A 21155-nucleotide genomic window follows, 5' to 3' on the forward strand; every position below is an offset into this window, starting at 1 on the left:
AATGACTTGACCTGCGTGTTCTCGCCTGCGTTAAATAAAGCCTGAGCTGATTGACATTAGCTGCACTTAGAGGTAGAGTTGAGCAGTAAACAACGCATGTCTCTTTTACAACAGAGAAGCCTCCCCTGCTGCGCTGGACTTTCCACTGACATTAAGTAAAACACAGCTTTTGATAAGTCCATAATGTTTTTGTTTTACTAAACCCTGCATCCCAATTATGAAATACATGTTCATATAATAGTTTCAGCTCTGTTTGAAAAGAGGATTATGTAACCAATATCACCACTTGGGCTCATACAGTCCAGATTCAAACAAAGGGATTTCATTTGTTAGTCTTTTTTTTTGCCCTACTTCCGCTTTCTACATTTCCCCTCCATTTGTGTATTAATTTATCCCTCTTGGCCTCTCCCCACCCCGCTGCCCTCCACCCACAACAGGGCACCTTCTGCCCGCGTTCCTAATTGCTCGGATCCGGCCAGCGTCCCTTTAGCCCTTTCCTCATCTCGTCCCTTTGCCCGGTGGCCAGCTGGCCAAATGGTGCTCTGTCCAGATGTTGCACAGGCTGCACAGCGGGTCGGCCTCAGCAACCACAAGCAGTGGACTGATGGGTCTTTAGGGGATGTGTGGTAACAAACCCTGTGGTGGGACGGGCAGGCTGCGTCGGCCTTAAATCAACTTTTGCTTCCTTGAATGAATGAATCATTAATAAGACCAAGGCCTTTGACATTTGCTTGTTCTGAGCTGAAATGGATCTAGTGGTCGCATTTACAAAGGACTGCAAACATCTGTATTATTGATAATGATCACAATAAAAGAAACTCATGTAACCAAAGCAACCGTGTATAACTAAGAAGTATACCTCTTCATTCAAGACTCCTTTCAAACAATCTGCTTATTTGGTCTGTAATTAGACGCACAGCTGCTAATGGTGTTTTGATGTTGTGTGCAGTGTGTGTTCTTTTAGTAATTTATTGACATGTTCCTAACTAGAACACCATTATTGATATTTGAGGAAACCGTCCTTGCACCCAAGTACTTGAACCAGCACACTTTTAAATATTTTCTCTTTACTCGGCTCAGTTGATTTGTTTGAGCATGATTTCATTATGAAACAGCAGCTTGTGTTTATGCTTCTTAAGAGAGCAGATCCAGCCTGTACAGTTTCTATTGCAGTTACACTTGAAATGTCATATATTCAAACCTTTATTGCATGTGTTGTAACTCAAACCTGTACATTATTAATATTTTTCATTTCTTGGTGTTTTCTTCTTTACAGGGTTGATACAATTTTTTATAAATTGAGGTCTACAGTGAAATGTTTCTTCTTACAAATACAGAATGGCAGCTCTTGGAAAACACTGACGTTTGAATAATATCTAAACTTTTAATATACATGCATGTACATTATATCACACACACATGGACAGCGCTCAGAGTGAAACCTGCGATGGTCGGTTTGTGTTGGTCTGTCTCAGATGTTTTCATCAGCGCACAAGTCCCGCGTGCTTCTCCTTTGATCGTTTAAGGCAAAGAGGAAATGCGATGGGGTACTTAGACAACTTCCAGCGATTTCAACACAAGGTCCAACGCACAACTTTGATTTTCCTTGTGACCGTCACCATCTTTTTGTCTTTATTCTGTCAGTGACCCTACAGTACTGCAGGTATGAGGCAGAATACCCACTTAGACTCAGGACAACGAGGCAGAGAAGATAAACGTAGGGAGAGATGGCTGGGAAAACTTGATACAATTTAAACAATCCCCTTTTCAATCCCTCTGTCGCAATCAGGATGTTTCCAAATGTGAGCCAAACTTTTGAGTATGCAAAAAAACAAAAAAACATCAGCCGGTATTAAACAAAGGGAACCAGATCAGAATGAATAAAGGATTTGAGTGGATGTTTTCTGTCCACAGAGGGATGGGTGACATGGATGATATCTGGTATCGGCATTCTTCATTTCCGCTCCACTGAGATGGGTTGACTCAAAGATCCACGAGATCTCTCGTTTGAAATTACTTGTACCAAATAACACATATGTGTTGAATATGTACAGACGCGCAAACATACACAAACGTGGGTTGTTATTTAAGTTATGTAGAAAAAGAAAAATCGTCTTTTTTTTGGGGCCGCTCTCCTTCTCGGGAAGGGAGGTGCACGTGGGCCTAATCCCATCGATCTTCATTACAACCTTCCTCTCCTGCAGCTCCTGCATCCCGCCTTCATACATTCGTCTCCAGCCCGTTCATGTCGATGGAACAGTGGTCCTTGTCCCGGTGCTCTCTTTTGTGGTGAGACGAGTGAGCGTGCTTCTTCCTCTCGTGTGGCCGGAGGCCTTCCTCCAGCTTCATCAGGCGGGCCACGTCCGGGGCGAGGTTGCCCTGCCTGCTGCCTGCTGGAGGCGGCTGGTAGCAGCCATTCTTCTGATTCTGGTAGGTCATCATCTGCTGGATGCTTATCATGGGCTTGGTCTCACAGATCAGAGGCACCTGGTGGACGCAGCGGTGACGGAGAAGTAGCAGAATCAGAATTACAGTTTGCGATTTAAATGTCTTTTTTTTTTAATACAAAAAGGTTGGAGAATGATTCTGAGGTGGTTAACGCATCAATTATACCGTTGTGCCAGAAAAGGTTTATTTCGGCACTAACCACAATCTTTTCCTAAACCTTAACAAGTAGGTTTGTTTTGGCAGAAAGCCCTAAAAGCAAACGTCTCCCATGTGCGATTATACACTGCTGTCCCACTGACAGATTAAATGGCACGATGCCAAGCTTGTGACCATGAAGACAAAATGTGGTCTCCTCCCACTTACCAGATTTCTTTTTGTATCTGACCTCCAACTGATGCATGAGAAAATGTGAAGCCTTCGAATTATCATTGGATGTAATAATGGGTAAAAACTTGCCAGGATGCATTTCTTACAATTCTACATTCAGCCTGAGGCGAGAACATTGACAGAGTTCACTATTTGTGCAACATTATATATGAATTACTATGGAGATCAGTGTTTCTTTCTTTAGAAATAGTTATAACGCAAATAAATGGAGTTCCTTGGGAGCGTTGAAATTTAAACACACAGAATAAGTCTTTTCCCTTAGTGACTTCATTATAAACATCCACCATGAACAACTTTTACACATCTAAACTGAGATACGTTTTCATGCACACAGGTCTATTCAGCCATAAGAGGACAACGCAGGTGGTTTATTTGCCTTGGCAGGTTCTCACCTGCTCCCCTTCTTTGACAAAATCTTTTCTGCAGATATGAGCCATGATGCCCGTAGCCAGGGCATCGCCCATCACATTGACCATGGTCCTGAATCGGTCCCTGGATGACAAAATGAAAAGGTCGTCCGCTTAGAAAAGCACGCTCTTATACATGTTTCAACAAAAAAAGAAAAAAAAACTCCCGAAGAAGACACGTCAGTATATCGTCTTATGGTAGAACATTAACCACTACTTACAATGCCCAATCAACAGCAATGATGAGAGTGATGTCATCAGTGGGCAGACCCACAGAGGTAAGGACAATCACCATGGTAACGAGTCCAGCCTGTGGGATTCCTGCTGCCCCGATACTGGCAGCGGTGGCAGTGATGCTGAGAGAACAGGCAGAGAAACAGAGTGCATTCATTTTTATAACATACAAGAAAAAACGAGATGGAACCGTATTAATCCTGAAGGAGTTTGCTCAAAGATTATAACAGGAAATTCTAACAAAATGACCAAAGAAAAAATAAATAGGATGCAGACATAAACGAGCAATAGAGCCATGTTTATTGAGTGTCAAAGAAGTAACTAGTTTCTAAATCAGGATTAGTTTTGTTGCTCTGAAAGCAGATAATATTGCGTGCAGTACATCTTGATGACGATACCTCTAAGTTGATATGTGCGTTAGTGCGAGCTCTCGATGCAGGACTTTTACATGTAACACAGTATTTTAACATCTTGGCAGGACGAGCTGTTGTCAGGTAAAGTATTTCATTACTTCCTCCACCACTTTGTGGAGAGAATGATCAGGCCAGTGGTTCGTTCGAGACCTGGACCTCTGGGACGAACGGTCCCTTTGGGAGAGGGGTTAGTTCAGCATGCAGATCAGGACGCAGAGAGAGGGGAAAAATATTATTATAATTCTGGCGTGACGAGAGAGATGAGCAATACAGGTCATATGGGTTTTACCGCCAAAGGGATTATGAGGGGATGGCACAGACTGACGCCATGAGGAGAGGTCTGCTTGATGTTATTACACGAGGACATGTCATAAAGTCAGAGGAGGAATCGACCTGAATAGACTTGAGAATTTGTCTCGACGCGCGCGGCCTCGTTTATCGGTGGGTCAGAAGTTATGCGCCGGGGACGTTGGTACCGTCGGTGTTTTTGTCTGTCTGTGTCCCCAGTGCTTCCAGACTGATTTAGCAGAAATCAGATCAGACTAAGAAGCTCAAATGAGGCGTAATCTGTGTGACATTTACATATATGTGTATCTGGAAAATCCCATAGTATTTTTTCTAAATTCAGAATTAAACTAAATACGTGACGTTAGATTAGTTCACGTTGCAAAAACGCACAACTACGCCTGCACCTCTATTTTTGAACCAGATATTGTGCAAATATTGTCACACTTTGTGAGTACAATTTAATCTTGAAGGAATATGTTTGACACCACGTTGCCAAATGTTTTGCTTATGGGATAGACACTCACGTATCTGCATAGTGGACAGAAATTTAGAGGTAGCAGTTGGTCAACTAAGCTTCTGAAATAGTTGCGTCACGTAACCCGCTTCAATGACAGCTAATCATCTCTGCGGGTCAGTAGATGAATAAGAAACTAAGTGGTTTCAATGTTTTCATCCAAACGCGTCACTAAAGCCTGAAAAAAAATATCTGTGGGTTCATGTTGTGTTTACTGTCACAGAGGAGGACAAATCTTGTTCATGGATGACGCCTTTTTTCCACTGGCGTCATCAGGCTTGACGTCAGAATATGTTTGACAGGAATAAACCGCGGCTACGATTAGGTGGAGTGGCCCTTTTAAGCCATTTGCCTTTTTTTATTTTTATACCGCAATTCTTTTTCTGTGAGTCATCCAACAAAAAGCATTAAATCATATAAACTGCTGTCAAAACAGATTCAGCAGTTTGCTCTCTGATATCGGATGACGGTCTAAATTCAGCCGGTTGGCCTCACCTGATCGTGATGATCTGTCCGAAGTCGAGCTCATAATTATTCACTTGGGCGATGAAGATGGCCGCCACGGCCTCGTAGAGCGCCGTGCCGTCCATGTTGATGGTGGCCCCGACGGGCAGCACGAAGCGGATGATGCGTCTGTCGATGTGGTTGTTCTCCAGGAGGCACTTGAAGGTGATAGGCAGAGTGGCGGAGCTGCAGCGAGATAATCATGATAAGAATCAATTGAATAATATCCAAAATGTGTCTCACGGGTTTACATTACACACAGTGTTGTCTATTAGTTTATTTACTGGATTGATTTCCTTTGAAAGCTGATATTAGAACAAAAAACAAAAAGTGCGACAGAAATGTTTTTGATGTAACTGAAACAACAAACATAGTGTTCTGTTGGGGAAATATGCAAACATTCAAAGTTCTATAAAACTGTTGGCCAAGAACCAAAAAATGGATTTTGTTCCAACTCCAGTTAGCTTTGACACATAATGACATTAATAGACTAGTTTTATAATGTGTTATTTGCAGGGACCTTCACTGGACCAAAACATCTGGATATTCGAGGATGTTTTGAGAGGCCGAGGTGAACACTGACACTTCTCAGTAACGGTGTTCACGTATTTGAAAGGCCGCAAAGTGTAGTGTTGTTAAAAACATTAAACACGTTGCCAATGTTAACATAAAAAACAGCCTCGATATGGCACACGTGGTCAAAAAGCTCACAGTCAAACCCCTTTATTTTCGAGGACAAGTCCATCATCCACTCCATTTACAGTGTCAGTATGGTTTAAAAGCACATAGACACTCTGACCTCGGCACTCATTATCTGGTAAACCTTCAATTGAAGATTATTTCTATTTAACTTTACAGTTAGCTTTTGTTCCCATTGTTAAGTAAAAGCGTTCATTTTTCTGGTCCTTGAGGAAGCCTTTAAGAACACCAGCAGAGCTCACAGGATTTATGGATTGCATGTTGTACATTGGCAATAAACAAAGCACGCCCACCTTGAGGAGGTGGCCAAGGAGATGAGGAGGGCCTGCAGAATGCCTCTGATGTAAACGATGGGGCTCTTCTTAGTGATGAAGAAGTACATGGCCGGGAGGATGAATAGACCATGCAGCACTAAGCCCATGACCACCGTAATGGCGTAAAAACCCAGCTTCTTGCCCATGGCTGAAGGGTCATCCATCTCCAAGATCTTACCGGCAACCAGGAACACAATCCCGAAAGGGAAATACCTGTGAGGGAGGCGCATGTTAATAAAATGAATACATGTTTTTATTCAAATCAGACTAATCGTAAAACACATTTCAACGGTCATGCATTTACTCTGAAACAAGACTTGGCTCGAGAGGAAAAGCCAGCCTTTATTGACCAAACACCCAAAGCTTAGAATGAGAAATTCCTAATGTTGTTTCAGCTAAAATTGTATCATCAAAACCGTTCACATTGGCGTTAATTTATTTTGACGCTCTTTACTTCAATGATACAACTCTTACCAGATGACGATGGCGACAATCTTCAAAACCGCCTCATTCACACTCTGGCAGAAGTTGACCAGCGCGCTTCCATTGGGTCCCATTCTGCCTAACATTATTCCTGGGTTGGAAAAAACAAACAAATACCACATTTGTTGCATCCATGTATTTAGAAATGCATCAATCGTACACCTACAAACTACGCTGACGGCTGTGCAAATGGAGCGATGACATCACCGCTCGCTGCCTTCCTCTGGGGAGCGCAACAGATTCTAAATGAATCTAGTCAAAGACACAAATCTACACATCTATGCATGTGCACTGTGCATTTCACTCTGTGGAAATGAGTGTGTGCAGGATCCATGGCAACCGCTTACCCATGGTAGCGGAAAAAATGACAATCCCCAGCACATTCATGCCTTCGCTGGTACCGGGGGAGGTCTTCATGATGACATCAGGTGGCGGCGTGAGATCCAGGGAGAAGTTCTGGACATCGGTGCCGTTGTCGTCTTGAATGCCGTAGATGTAGACCCTCCGTGTGGTGATCTCGTCCAGGAGCTGGGCCACCGTCGGCTTGGGGATGAGCTCTGCGACTCTTGCGGTTCGATACTTGAAACCAAAACACAGCACGAGCCCCAAAGTCAGCGGCGCATCGATGGCAGCAGCAGACGCCATGAAATGAGCCGGAACTAGTGAATCAGCTAGATTTCACATGAATTATTGTTTCTCCTGTTTATGCATCTTTTGGGAATTTTTATTATTTTAGTGTGTCTTTGCCGTCAACATTTTTACTTACCTGTTGGAAAGTTGCTTGAACCAGATTGGCTGGAAACATGTTGCTGGGGAAGAGAATTGTTGGATTTTAGTCTGAATTCCCTAAGAAACCACTGCATATATACTGTAGGTATTTTCAAAGTACAGTTTAAAATAAGCAATGGGAATGAAAACTTGATAAAACCAAACAACGGACGCAATCATTGTCGCAGTTTACCCTGGGACGTTGCTTCATCATTAAGGAACAACAACTCAACTCATTAATGATCCACATGAAAGAAAGTATGAGTAGGTTTTTCTTCATTGATCTTGACTAATGAAGATCTTTCAAATCTTTACTATCTTCCACATTGACAGCTCCCCCCCACACTTCAGTTGGCACATCTCAGCCAAGCAAAAGCATTTTAAGTGCCGGCCAAGGTCCACTGCAGACGAGAAAAACTCATTGATTGACGAGCAGGAAGGACGAAAGCCGAAGATGGAGGAGCAGGTGGATTCTGGAAACTGTGTAAAAGGGGGATATATATATATATATATATATATATATATATATATATATATATATATACAGTATACACATGGGTCTGCATCTGGAGTCTCAGATGACTGAATGGACTGAGCGCGACATGAGTTCCGGCCTTGAATCACAACAAAGGTACCGATCACCCGTTTCAGACGCCGAGTCATTAAAAGGCGTTTTGTGTTTACAGCTCAGCAGCCTCTCGTGTGTCTTGTGCATACTGTGTTCATTAGGACTACTCCCACACACACACACACACACACACACACACACACACAAACACGACGGCACACAGTTGGGAGCATTTGGGAGCGCACCGATATACACTCTGCCACGTATGATAGATGAAGGCCGTAAAGAAGCTTTGCGTGATAAATCCAAAGCACAGCTGTGCTCTGTAAAACACACACACACACACACGAATCGTAAGAGCTTCGAAGTGAAACATGAATTGTGTTTCAAATATTTAGCAGTTCATTGAGCATATGAGATATATGGCGCCAGGTATTTTTGAGTCCAACCGCTCGGGATCTCCTTGCGTTTCACCACGTTGACTTTAAGCCCCCCATGACCGACTCTCACACTCACGCAGGTTCACCACAAACACACACCCTCTACCGCCTTCCAAACAGCGCTAACTAGCTTAGCACAATAACCCATTGGCACACGAGGCTGCAGGCTTTGCGCTGTGACCTCGAGCATTTAGTCCACGTGAAGCAGAGCACTGATCCAGAACTGTACATGTCACAGCCGCGGCGTTATAAAACAGTCTTAAATGAGGTGCCGCGCAGGTTTAAGGTTATGAGCAAGAAACTATATATAATCTCTGGGCTTTTCACACATTTTCCCTTTACTCTGCTTTCATTTGTGCGGCAGTCGATGCCTCTTTCTTCATTTACACATTTACACATTTCCCAGTGTTTCTTTTTCCTTCTCATTGAAAGGATCTCATGTAAATTTGTTGGAAACCTGACAAAAGTTGGGGCGAATAAAGAGAATATTTTTTCAAAAGACCATGTTATAACTAATCATTTTTCATTTTTTTTTTTTTTTTTACAATTTTCTTAAATTTGATCAACCTTTTCATTTAAAGTAACATTTATTTTGTGGTTCTGCGGCTTGGAGATCAATACCAGAGAACATTTAGTCATTGTTTTTGTACATATCTAACAAATAAAAAATAAATAAGTCACTTTCTTACGTTTCTTTCTTTAAAACCATGGAAATCCTTCAATTTCATTTGACACTTTCCTATCAGGTGCTAACGTGTAGTAGGTGACACATGACAGCCTCTTACCGAATGAGATCCAGCAGAGCATCGGCGGAGCTGGTCATTGGCTTCTTGCCCTCCTCAGACGCCTCCTTCTGAGCGGCTCCACCAGGGTGGATCATGTACACCATGACAATGCCCACCACCACGGCAACAAAGGTGGTCCACAGGTAGTAGGAGATGGTCATGATGCCCAGGCGGCTCGAGCACTTGGCGTCCAAGGCAGCCAGACCGGACATCAGACTGAAACGGGAAGCAAGCAGAGGTACACGGAGTCACGGACAGAGGCAGCGGGAAGAACAGACATGGAGGCAGACGTTGGTGTTTGAAATCAACAAGGACTTTGTAGAACCATTGATAAGGAATTAATTTGTTTCGTTCGTGGTTCTGAGGTTCGTTTTGCTTCAGTATTTGGGGGTGATTTTGCAGAGGACTGGATGCAAATCTTGGTCCATTGGAATGCCATTGCAGATACTCAGCTACCTAATTTAACGCTTGACTGCGCTCAAAGTATTTATACTGTATAGCAAAGAAACAAAGAGAAGAAAGCATCAAATCCAATGACGTCTCCTTGTCATTTGCTTCCCTCCTGTGTCTGTGAGATCATGCCATTCAGAGCTTTTCTGTCACAGAAAGCATGTGATAATAAACATAACAAACGGAAGATAGTTCTGAATATGAATGAATATGAATGGGCTTCATTGAGTTGTCTTCCTGTTGAGATTCATTTTTGCTGAACAGATGTGGTGGAAATTGCGGTTCAATTTCAAAAGAAGAAGCATTTATACAATACTACTTGCTGCACAGATGAGGAATAAATGCAGCAGATGTCATTTGTGGGGAAGGTCTTTAGATGCAGATGTGGCAGGAAGGTGAAGCCAATGAAAGTAAAAGGAAAGAGCGAGAGAGAGATTAACACGGCCTCTTGAGCTGGAGTGATAATAACTTCTCCCTGTTCAACAGGTCACATTGGGGATGAGTGCTCAACGTTTAAAATGAGTCCATTTTCCAGCCTGCTTACGCGGTTGTGATGCACAACGCAATGATGCGCAAAGTGGGGTCGCCATAATGTCAAAATGCGTGTGATGTCAGCCCAAATAACAAGTTTAATATTTGTTTCAGCAAACCAGCAGTGGTTTTCTGCATGTGAAGGCTGCTCACATTAAGCAGAGTAGTAGATGTTTTCACTGCACTGCAGCCACATCTCGTGCACAGGTTTGGACGCTGGGACGACAACGTTAGTATGTTAACCTGCCTAACTGAAGCTGACGGTAATAAAACCAAATGTGCAGCAAGGAAGCAAAAATGTACACATGTAAGCTACGGTCTGTTCCAAATTAATAAATTGAAAGTTTCACTGAAACGTGGCAACAGGTATTACATGTGTGTGGGAAATCCTTTCCAGTATATTATACTGTCGTGCTGAGGGTTTGGAGGGAAGAAGGACACCACTTTAAGGTTTATTATTTTTGCACTCCAGGAAACCAGCTCTCGTTCTTGAATACCAGTTAGGCCCATGATGCAGCTGCGGTTGGATTGCTCCTCTTTGGATTGCATCTGTGACCCAAATCTCAAAAGAACATCTGCCCTTATGATGCATCTGTGCACAGCCGACGTTGCTCTTCAGAGCACGTCAATGAATAAACGTGTGTGGCATGGTTGAATTTATATATGTGCTTTATAAATTGGGCAATTATGTGGCAAACTATTCGGACCTGAAGGAAGGTGTGTGTGATTATCCACGAGGCAAACAACACCAATGCACATGTCCGTGTGTATGTTTCCTGAACCCAGTGATGTGACTGGAATTACAATTACACACCTTCCAGTGTGTGACAACATCAGCCTTCTGGGCAGACAAACTGTTCCCACTGATTTACATGTCCAGATGTTTGATGTGGAGTTTTTACTGGAGCTCTTGTGAAAGTCAGACACTGCAACTAGGAGGACCAAACCTGCCCGTGCAGGGATTCACCACGTGGCCTCCTGTTCCAACTCCTTACTCTGTTCATGTATTTGTGACAATTATATCACAGTCAAAACCTCCCAGATTTTTACTGTGTCGTCATTTGAGTTTGCGGCATGAAACTATGAATTTAATAAAAACTGATAAAAACATTATTGAATGAATAACAATGCACAAATAAAATGAAATGAACAATGTTCCAAATTAAAATTAATTGAATTGACAACTATTTTTTAAACAGACGTGTTTTATTCAAATCACTTGCAGACTCATTAGCAGATTACTAGAAGTTTTAAATTGAATTAACTGCTATGTTTTTAATGGGTTCTGTATTGCGTTCACTAGTAAGAGTGTCTCGTTTGGAACATTAAGTCCACTGACGCACGTTCATTCACACATCCTTATGAACTGGAAGGATGATATTTTAATGCACACATATGCATCAAATAATACGTACTTTTACTGTTTGTTTGTTGTTTGAAACCAGGGATATGCTGCTTGTAAGTGGAAGACAAAAGACTTCTTCCCTAATCAATCGATCCTTTCTGTGAATTTAAACGACCATCAGAAGAGATTTTGTTGGACACGTGACCTAACTAATCATTGATATATTGGATTAGTCACTGGTAAAGTGTAGCCAAGGGAAGTTCTCCACGACCCACTTGGAATGCAAAGAGACTGAACTCGTCAATGCAAGTTGATCGGTACGAATCAGTGTCCATGAGAACTTATGCAAGCAGTTCAAATGAAGGTCAAGGCTTATGACGTGTGTCATTATTCGTGTACTGATTCTGTCCTTTGGAGATATGTGGAAATAGCAACAGAGGTGGGGGGGTTTTGCCATTCCCGAATGCAAAACAATAAAACACGAAACAGACATGATCTAATTATTAACAACAATTCATTGCTTTGTCACTTGAGCTTTGTGCTCATTGTTTAGGTTATTCAGACGGACATCAGAGTCAGGATCAGAGAAATCATTTGTGCCTCGCAACACATTGCCTTGTGTGACGTCTGCATGCCGAGATTAAGAAAACCAATTCTCTATAAACTTCTTATTCATCTTTGTCTGCTGCATGAGCCTTTCTGCTACCGGGAAATGCAAAAAAAATCCTGCAGCATTAGTGATGAACATTCAGCTCAAAGCCACACAGAGAGAAGCTCGACGGTTATCACAGCGTGTATATTTAGTAGTTTGTGAGTTAGAGGCTCAGACAGGGTCCTGCTTACATGTAAAGCAACATGCTTCAGTTCAATGACGTATTAAAGTTACATTCCGTGGTTTGCCAGAGTTCTTATAGTTCTGTTACAACGATGATTATAACGTTAATCGTAGTCATCATTTTTTTATATTATTACAACCGTAGAAACATCAGTTGATGAGCACTCTGGAGTCGGTTTGGCTCAGCCACATGTTTGTGCGGCTGCTGCACATCATTAAACTGCTGTTCATTCCGACTGTCAGATCTCAGTCCAAGATGTGGTAAACAAGAGGGTCTAAAAAGCCCCAAACAACAAAAAAAACTACAACAAAAATATGTTCTTTTTAAAAACTAGTTCTACTTAACAAAAGAAGGCGGTAGACGGCGTGGCCGTTGATTCTGCCAAACGTGTACATGGGATAATCTGGTTTCCGCTTTGGCTGGAAGGCAGATGGTGAGAGGGGGGGGGGGGGGGTGGACTAGGGAAAGGCAGGCTATAGGGTGGATATGCACCACTAGATAAGCCCTACTGTACCATGCACCATGTCAACCAGCCGCTCTTTGCATCCCAAATACTAGATACTCTCTGCTGGCATTATTTGGTATAAAGGGAAGAGAAAGACAGAGAGAGAACGGCAGGTATTGACCGAGATATATGCAGATATGCCCCAACTCATCTCTAGATGGAACGTTCTGACTAACAGGAGCTCCAGTAGCCTGTGGAAAGCTCGACCTGATTGCTTTTACACTCCCATGTGCTGAAAGGACGTTTAACCTGGCTGGATTTGGCGCCCTGCCTACATGCATGTTTCAAATTAGATGCAATTATCTTTGCGTGTCTTTGCGCGCCTTGCGTTTGGCAGGAAACCTTCTCTGAAACTGTAAAACCGGGTCTGGCATTTGCATGAATAAATGCACAAATAAGGAGTCTTATTGCCCTTCGTCTTTTGTTTAAACATGTTTGATTAAGACAGAAAGACATAGAGGCAAGAGCCACAGGGGCACTGGAGGATATAGACAAACAGAGAGAGACGGACAGGGTGACGGAGGGAGGATTAACTTCTCATCCAGTCTTTGCTGTTGCATAGAATGTAAGTAGCTTATTGCACAAAGCACCCACCATGTAACCGGTGCGTTTGCATGATTTGTTTTGGGAGTTTTTGTGTGTGTGGTGGACACCACTGATCGCATGCAGGCAACTATGAGCTTTGGGCTTAAAATAGTCACGGTTAAATCTGGCAGACTGTACGCTTCTAAGAATGCACCAGAAGCTATAAAAGGGCAAACAGGTTCACTTTCATATACACGTTGACCTCTAATCCTTGATATTAAAAAAGGTAATCGTGTGCAGCGAAAAATAAATCTCATCAAGGTTATGCTTTTCATCTACACTAATCATCAGATATCCATATTTACGAGCCGTCCAGCTCCATCTGTCTCCTTGCCGGCCCCTTGCTGTGTGCCCGTCATCCTGAGCACACATGAGAGCTTTAGCCTGCTGTTTACATTTTGTAGTTGAACCTACTGTGTCACTAAAGTCGTGGCTGTTGAACGTGGATAAATTGTTTTGAGTGTCACAACTTTACTGAAACAGAAATGAGATGGCCACGTGTTGTATATATATAGTAAGGAAAATGTGTATATTATAAATTAAAAAATGGCACATATTGATTGAATAAAATGGCCAAGTGCTGTGGTAGTTAGGCAGGTCCCGGGTTATAATATAAGCGTTTTTTTATTCATTTCATCCAGTTACACTGCATTACACTACCGGTCATTTAGCTGACGCTTTAATCCAAAGCGATTTACAATGCATTTTTAACCCATGGCTTTTTACATTTTTGCCCAGGGAGCAATTAGGGGTTAGGTGTCTTGCTCAGGGACACTTCAACGTGGGGCATCTGGGCCACCAACCTTGGCGTTCCCGGTGCACCCTCTCTACCCCTGCACCACAACGACACCCACAGTTAGTGCAGAAGTTCAGTGCAAAGCACCAGGAGGTCACCAGATGGTCTGTGAACAGTTTATGTCAACAAGCACTACAAACAGTGTTGCAAAGCATTTCTGAGGAAATGTAAAATGCACTAATAATTATATCATATAAAATAAATGTCAGGAATTCATTTTTTATGGACTCTTAATTTCTCAAAAAGCTGCACTGACCTGCTGTTCAGAGAAGAACAGGGCTTCAAATGTAAGGTCAAACATTCATTAGTACATTTATACGTCTTTTCTGACATCACCACAAAGTAAATCGTTTCATTCTGCTGCGGTCTCAATGCCCTCAGCAGCATTTTCAATTTGCTCCCAGGTTTTTTTCCCCCATTTCTACAAAAGAATCAATCAGCAACCTGGATTTCTCAAATGGTACATTTGCAAAATAATTCTAAGGGCTGCAACGGGCAAATGATTCGACTAAATAATGCATCACACCTCAGAGGGATACCGGTGACTACAGATATGGCTACTTTGTAGATCACTTCACTTTTGTTTCACTTGGTTCATATATTAAAATAAAACTGCACAACGTTAACAGCAGCGGAGAGTGCAAAAAACTATAAGTATTTCTTTTTTTATAATTTATGTTTCTGCTTATAATTCTTTACTAAAAGCTGACTCCTTTCTTGAGCACTGAAAATCAAAACCGTCTAAATAATTGTGTAATCAGGCAATCAGGCTTACACAGGCTGCAGGCATTTGCGTGTTTTTATGTGCGTGTGTTGCTCTTACCTGGATACGACGAGGGGCAAAATTAACATTTTCAACATCCTCATCAGCAGTTCACCGGGAAACTGGAAGTACTTCACTTCCTGGAAGAACCAGAGCAGAACACACAGTTATACACAGTTATGAGTTATACAAGCAAAATATGTGTGTATATATGTGAGTATCTCGTTTACTATGATCACATGCATAATTCATGATTTTGGTTAGTTAGGTGTCTGTTATATAATGTGCTCGTGCCACAGTAATAATACATATTTAACACATTGATTTCATATAAAGTAACAGTCAAAGGTTTGGACAGATTTTTGCATTCAATTCGATTCTGTGCATATTCACACTAAAGGTCATCCTGACATTTAGTGAAAGATAAACTGTTGCAATATTGCCAAAATATCAAGCTTCGTTCAAAACCAGAGATCCGCTTGTTTTGTGTAACTTGTGCAGCTGTGGAGGCTGAAAGGAGCTGAGAAAAGAGAGAGAACACATTGTGCAATGGCTACCAGTGGAGAAATTACTTTTAGATTATTTTGACCTCATATAAAGCACAAATGACCCTTCTATTAAACAACTGTTCCGTCCACGGAAAACCCACCGAGCTCTTTGGTCACCTGGCTCCCCGCCGTAAATTCAAGGTCTCAAACTCTTTCAAGTTCAAGTTCTTTCTTGTATTACAGACTGATGCGGTTCTTTTTTCCAAAATAATCCATGAATTTATCTTTTCCCTGTTGTCAACACGTATTTTATGTGTCTGTGTGAGTGGTTGAGAAAAGGTTCTCATTATTTTTAGTCTATTGCTTCTCCATCGGGAGGATTAATAAGAATACCAGACATCTAGTGCCCAAAAACCAACACTACGTCAAACACGTACTGCGTTAATCTTTTACCTAATGAACATTACTTATCGTACACAAGTTGCCTGCTAGAGGCGGGTGTAGCTAATTAGTGACTCAATCAAAGATGAATAAACTGAATAAGTCTCAGTCTAATAATCACTAGAATTAGAAATGGAGCAGCTATCCAACTATTTGCACTTTAACTAGACGCAACGTCAACTATATCGAATTATTTACGACTTTAAATGTAATGACTGTGGTTACAAATAAGGACACTTGTTCAGATTATATCATTGCAATTTTGTAACTTCTCAAAGAAGCCGATGGCTGAATTTCATAATCTGCGATATATGTGTCTTCACGTCAGTCTATTATAGACTTGATTTCAGAACGAGTAAGTGAATGAGCGAGTGTATTTTTAGGGTTTACTAGTAGCTGATGAGAAGCGGTTTATTGAGGCTCACTTCATTACTAGACTAGTCTAAACTTATACTGCGTTCCAGACAACCCCCCTCCACATAATCCCTCCCGACGCCTGGTTAGTGGCACTGAGCTTCGGACTATGACACCCGTCTAGTATCAGGGTTTAGTCAGTTTACATTGGTTACTTGCATAGTTTCTTTTCAAAACGAACGTCCCTCTTCAGAGGCATTGGAGGTTTAACATTAACTTCACTGAGTTACAGTTGCTAGTGACAAACTGTAAATAATTAGTTTTAGCTCCTGCCAGGCCTGTTTGCATAATACTTCTAAAAATATAACCTCCGAGTTCTGAGACTTCCAACAGCTTCCGTTAAACCAGAAACCTCAGTTGCAGTGTGAGATTATTGTGAGAGGTTGCTTGAGAACTTTGAAGGCGTTGATATATTGAATCCTGAAAGAAATTTTAAAAAGTATTTTCAAACAAGAAAAAAAACGTCTGCAGACACTCGGCAATGCGTTTTTGTCTAATGACAGGTATGATTTTGAAATGCATTGAGTCTGTAACTTAACACACTTGTTATAGAAGTGTGAAGTTGGTGAGGATGGATTGGAACAAATATTTAAGAATGAATACAAATATATCATGACGACAAGTCACGGAGAGAAAAGGAAGACACACATGCACACACACACATGCACACACATGCTCATTGGGTTATGACAAATAAATGTCAGGATATTGTTGTAGCAGAGAGACAGATCTGAGCCAGAAAAAAACCTTTTTTAACCCCAAAGTATTCTTCAAGATGGTACAGCAACATGAAACTGGTCATTTAACAAACAAGCCATCTTTTAAATGCTCTTGCGATGTCAAGTTATAGGGCCTCTTTTTAAAATACGTGCCATCATTTAGGCTAAATTAAGAGCTTTTTATTTAACCTGACATCTTACGTTTTTGTTGTAATAGTGACTTGTGGAGAGTTTTAAATAAGTCATTATTGTAACTGCTGACTGACACACATTTAACTCTAATCCCCTTCCAGCTTCTCCAGTCTTCACTAAAAATGTAACCAATTCATTCTGGAGTGTAGTGTTTTCTTATACTCAACTTAATTATTTTGCTTAAATCAAAATGAGGGTCTTCAGGGTCTTAGAGGTTTACGTCTGAGCTCCTCACCAACGATGGGAAAAGCACAGCTCTGTTTTACCCCCATGTTCACCTCACCTGCAATGACGAGTGAGCTGAATCAGTAACTAGGCTACGACGTTCACTCTACAAAGCGTGTGGGAGTTTTCTCCCGTGCACATTGACGTGCTTGACCTGTGAAAACAAACAGGCTACAGGCAGATTTGACTCATCCGAAAAGCCCACATCTCTGTATTTAATTAATTTGACTGCACAGGCAGGCTAAAATATGAATGGCAATACCTATGATTATGTTACATCATAATCCCACCTAGACCAACACCCACAAGCTCCAACAACCCCCCCAATTAAAAAACCTTTCCATTCTTTCAGCAGCAGCTTCTCAGTCGACCTTGATTTTGCGTTCTGGTTTCTCCAACAATCAAACATTTGTTGACATTTTTTGTCATTCAGTCATTATCAAAGTGCTCTGAGAAATAATCATCCACTTAAATATCTTCAAAATGTTCATTAATCTGTTCAAATGCAGCCGTTAATTATCCTCTGAATTCCAGCTATTTAATTATATTTCCCGTTCATTCATGTGTGAACTATACTCTATGACTCCGTATCTCAGTGAGTGATTGACAACTAATCTCCCCACTGGCAATTATTTTCCTTGGATGTTGGAGTCCAACTTAAAAGCTGTCTGAGCGACTGATTATGCTACATTACCGTTATCCTTGTGCCTATCGCAGTAGACCAATTCACTTTTTGATGAGCCAATTCAAGCCTATTCAGGGAAAAAACTTGCTAATGCTGTATTTGTTTTGCAATTCCAGTGGGAACAAGGTAAAGACTGCAATGAACGGTCCTATTGCGGCTGACTAGGGTGATGAAACCTAAACTTTGTTAGAATTAGATGCGCTTGAATAAGAAGAAAAAGAGGCTGGTTTAATAAAGATGAGATAAAGACTTCTCCATCGGTGCTGCGTGAAAGTCACGATGGAGCCTGAAGAGAGTGAACGCCAGTCAAAATAAAGCGCCCACGAAGACTCTAATAACTTTAAGCGTGCCGTGGAGGCAGAGAGGGCGGATGCAGGGAACGGTGAACCGCTTGGCCTCGGAGTTGTGGTGTCCAAATGCATCCCGGCTTTTGATGAGGAGCACACAGGGGGAGGTCACACACGGACACCAGAGGGGGGAGATAAGGAAGGCAGGCGGGTGCGCAGGTGCGTAGCATGTGTGTGTGTGTGTGTGTGTGTGTGTGTGTGTGTGTAGGTGGGAAACCGGGCCTCACAATCTTCACCAGGCATTTTCTCACAGACTGACCTGCTCGGAGAGCTGCTTGCCTCTCAGGAAGAAGCCCAGCAGGCAGCCGATGACCACGGCCAGCACGGAGAGGATGAGCAGTCCGTTCTGCTTGCAGACATTCTTCACCCGCCCCCACACTTCATCCAGAGCCACTGCCATCCTCCTCCCCCCCCCCGCCCCCCACTCCCCTCCTCCCTCCCCCCCACGGAGAGAAGACCACCAGAGCGAGCCCCGCTTTTTAACACTTATTCAGCCATGTGGAGCCAGCAACACAGGGCCGACAGCCACCTCCACGCCGGAAGAAATGGAAGTGTTGATGGGGGCGAGTGGGGCGAGGCGGGTGGGTGCGAAATGCTGAAGGAGCCGGTGGGATTGAGAGGATAAACAGAATGGAAAAAAAAAAGATTAAAAAAAAAAACTTTAAAGGAAGAAAAAGAAAGTTGGGCCTCGGTTAACAGAAGGGAAGGAGGGAAGGGGATGAAAATGAATCGAAAGAGGTCGTCATCCAAAAGCAAAGGACGTCATGAGCTCCCGCGTTCCTCCTCCGAACGGTTTCCTTGATTATTCCACATGAGACCAAGCGCACCGCTCACTCTCTCCGTCGCTGTGCGTCTGTCTCTCTCTAACAGCCGCCTCCCCCCCCCATGTCCAGCTAAACCCCCTCAGTAAGTTCCTGCCGGTGGCCAACAGGGGGCTCTGCGACAGCTGGTGGTGTTGTCATCAGGGTTAATACTACGATCCTATTAGGCTGTGCGGACTAAGACTTAGGGCTGGATTAAAGAGCTCTCTGAACAATTGGACAGCGGATTGTTAAATTTTTTTTTAAAAAGGACAAAAAAATTGCTCAAGTGACAGGAAGTAATTATCTACCCAAGATTAAAAAAACAGGGACTTGACACAATTGAAGGCGCACAAAGAAATAAGCACTTAGACACACAGTATGTGGCCCAATAACTCATGTTCCCCGGCCCAACAGACCAACACATCCACACAGCAGGCATTTTACACACATAATGAAATTTTTGGACTAAAATTGTAATAAATCACACCATTCATTAACAAATAAAAGATGAAATTATATTAAAATTGGTTTAGTAAATGTTGCTTCTATCTATCTAACTATCATTTTACATTTTACCTCCTACATAAAAATCCTTTCATGTTTGACGCTTATCTTTGGACAAATTCAACCATTTATAATTACCTTAAGACAATAGGACAAACACTTTGACCAACATTAAACATCTCTTCCGTTTCTTGACAAACCCAGAGAACTCTCCTTATGCACAAATGGCTAAAACACATTCATGGTGTTAGAGCCAATGCAATATAGAAATATGTGTATCCAAATGAAATGAAATCCCACACAGGTCACCATATCTTCTGGGTTCATTGTATCGTTAATGTTGTTGCTGTGTTGATAGGATTAGCTGTGGGTGTTTGGAAGGATAAGCAGCACTTGAGTTTCATCGCATGGCACTTAATCAGTGTCAATAACGGCCGCAGTCCGTTCCGGCTTTTGATTGGGTTAAATAATTAACAAGTTGTGTATTGTGAGACTGGAAATTGCAGATTCTATTACACTTCCTCTTTAAACATCTCCATCTTCTGTTTTGATTCAAATGAAAATGTGGGGTAAAAAAAAACACAGCAGAGCGAAAATAGGCCCAAAGTCGTTTTTTGGAAATAATGAAGGAGAGACAAAAATAATATTTAAATAAAAGCAAAAAAAGGAGGCTGCAGTGCACCCGGAGACTTCCATCATGTTGATTACATCAAAGTCCTTCACAGTGCTAACAGCGTAGTTCATCATTAACAACAATGCCCTGCGTGTGGCACAAGACCAGAGACTCTCCTCTTATGTTAACATGGGTGATATTACTCTAATTGTAATCCCAGATGCCACATCTGCTGCTCTGTAATCTCCGACTGGGCTGCAGGATGTGACGTCTGTGGCTAATCGCTGCTGCCACTTTTGGTCCCTGCAGAAAATGTAATTTAAAAAGAGCCGTCCGCAGGCCCCTCAACCAAATCCCCTCACTCAAAGTCAAAATGCTGTAAGAGAAGTCCGATCGGAGCTTTATACACTGGGATGCATATTGGTGGTTCCCATGTGTTCCCATCATGTCCTTTAGCTTTCCATGTCAGAGAATTCAATTTAAATGAAGGAGATTTGAAATCAGTTGCTGATGAAAGAGGGTTTATCTTAACATGCAAAGCAATAGAAGAGTTATACTTTAGTAGAAAGAGGTACGCGAATTCCTCAGAACAAAGTTTCAGTGGAAGGTTGTTTAAAATTCACCACAAATAATTTTGTGTCTGCAACACACAATACATTTA

General features: G+C 42.1%; 1 protein-coding gene across 1 annotated transcript; it reads right to left on the reverse strand.

Annotated features, from left to right (window-relative positions):
* Window positions 1–1187: 1187 nt before the first annotated feature.
* On the reverse strand, window positions 1188–19439 carry slc1a7a (solute carrier family 1 member 7a). Its single transcript, XM_040170485.2, has 11 exons — window positions 18834–19439; window positions 15124–15203; window positions 9253–9468; window positions 7458–7500; window positions 7039–7270; window positions 6683–6782; window positions 6188–6421; window positions 5187–5381; window positions 3464–3598; window positions 3228–3327; window positions 1188–2487 (listed from the first exon to the last, which is right to left on the reverse strand). The coding sequence occupies exons 1-11, from the start codon at window positions 18972–18974 to the stop codon at window positions 2221–2223; spliced, it is 1743 nt and encodes a 580-aa protein (XP_040026419.1). The 5' UTR covers window positions 18975–19439; the 3' UTR covers window positions 1188–2220.
* Window positions 19440–21155: the final 1716 nt, after the last annotated feature.

This window comes from Gasterosteus aculeatus, chromosome 3 (assembly GCF_964276395.1).
Source record: "Gasterosteus aculeatus chromosome 3, fGasAcu3.hap1.1, whole genome shotgun sequence".
NCBI classification, from domain to species: domain Eukaryota; kingdom Metazoa; phylum Chordata; class Actinopteri; order Perciformes; family Gasterosteidae; genus Gasterosteus; species Gasterosteus aculeatus.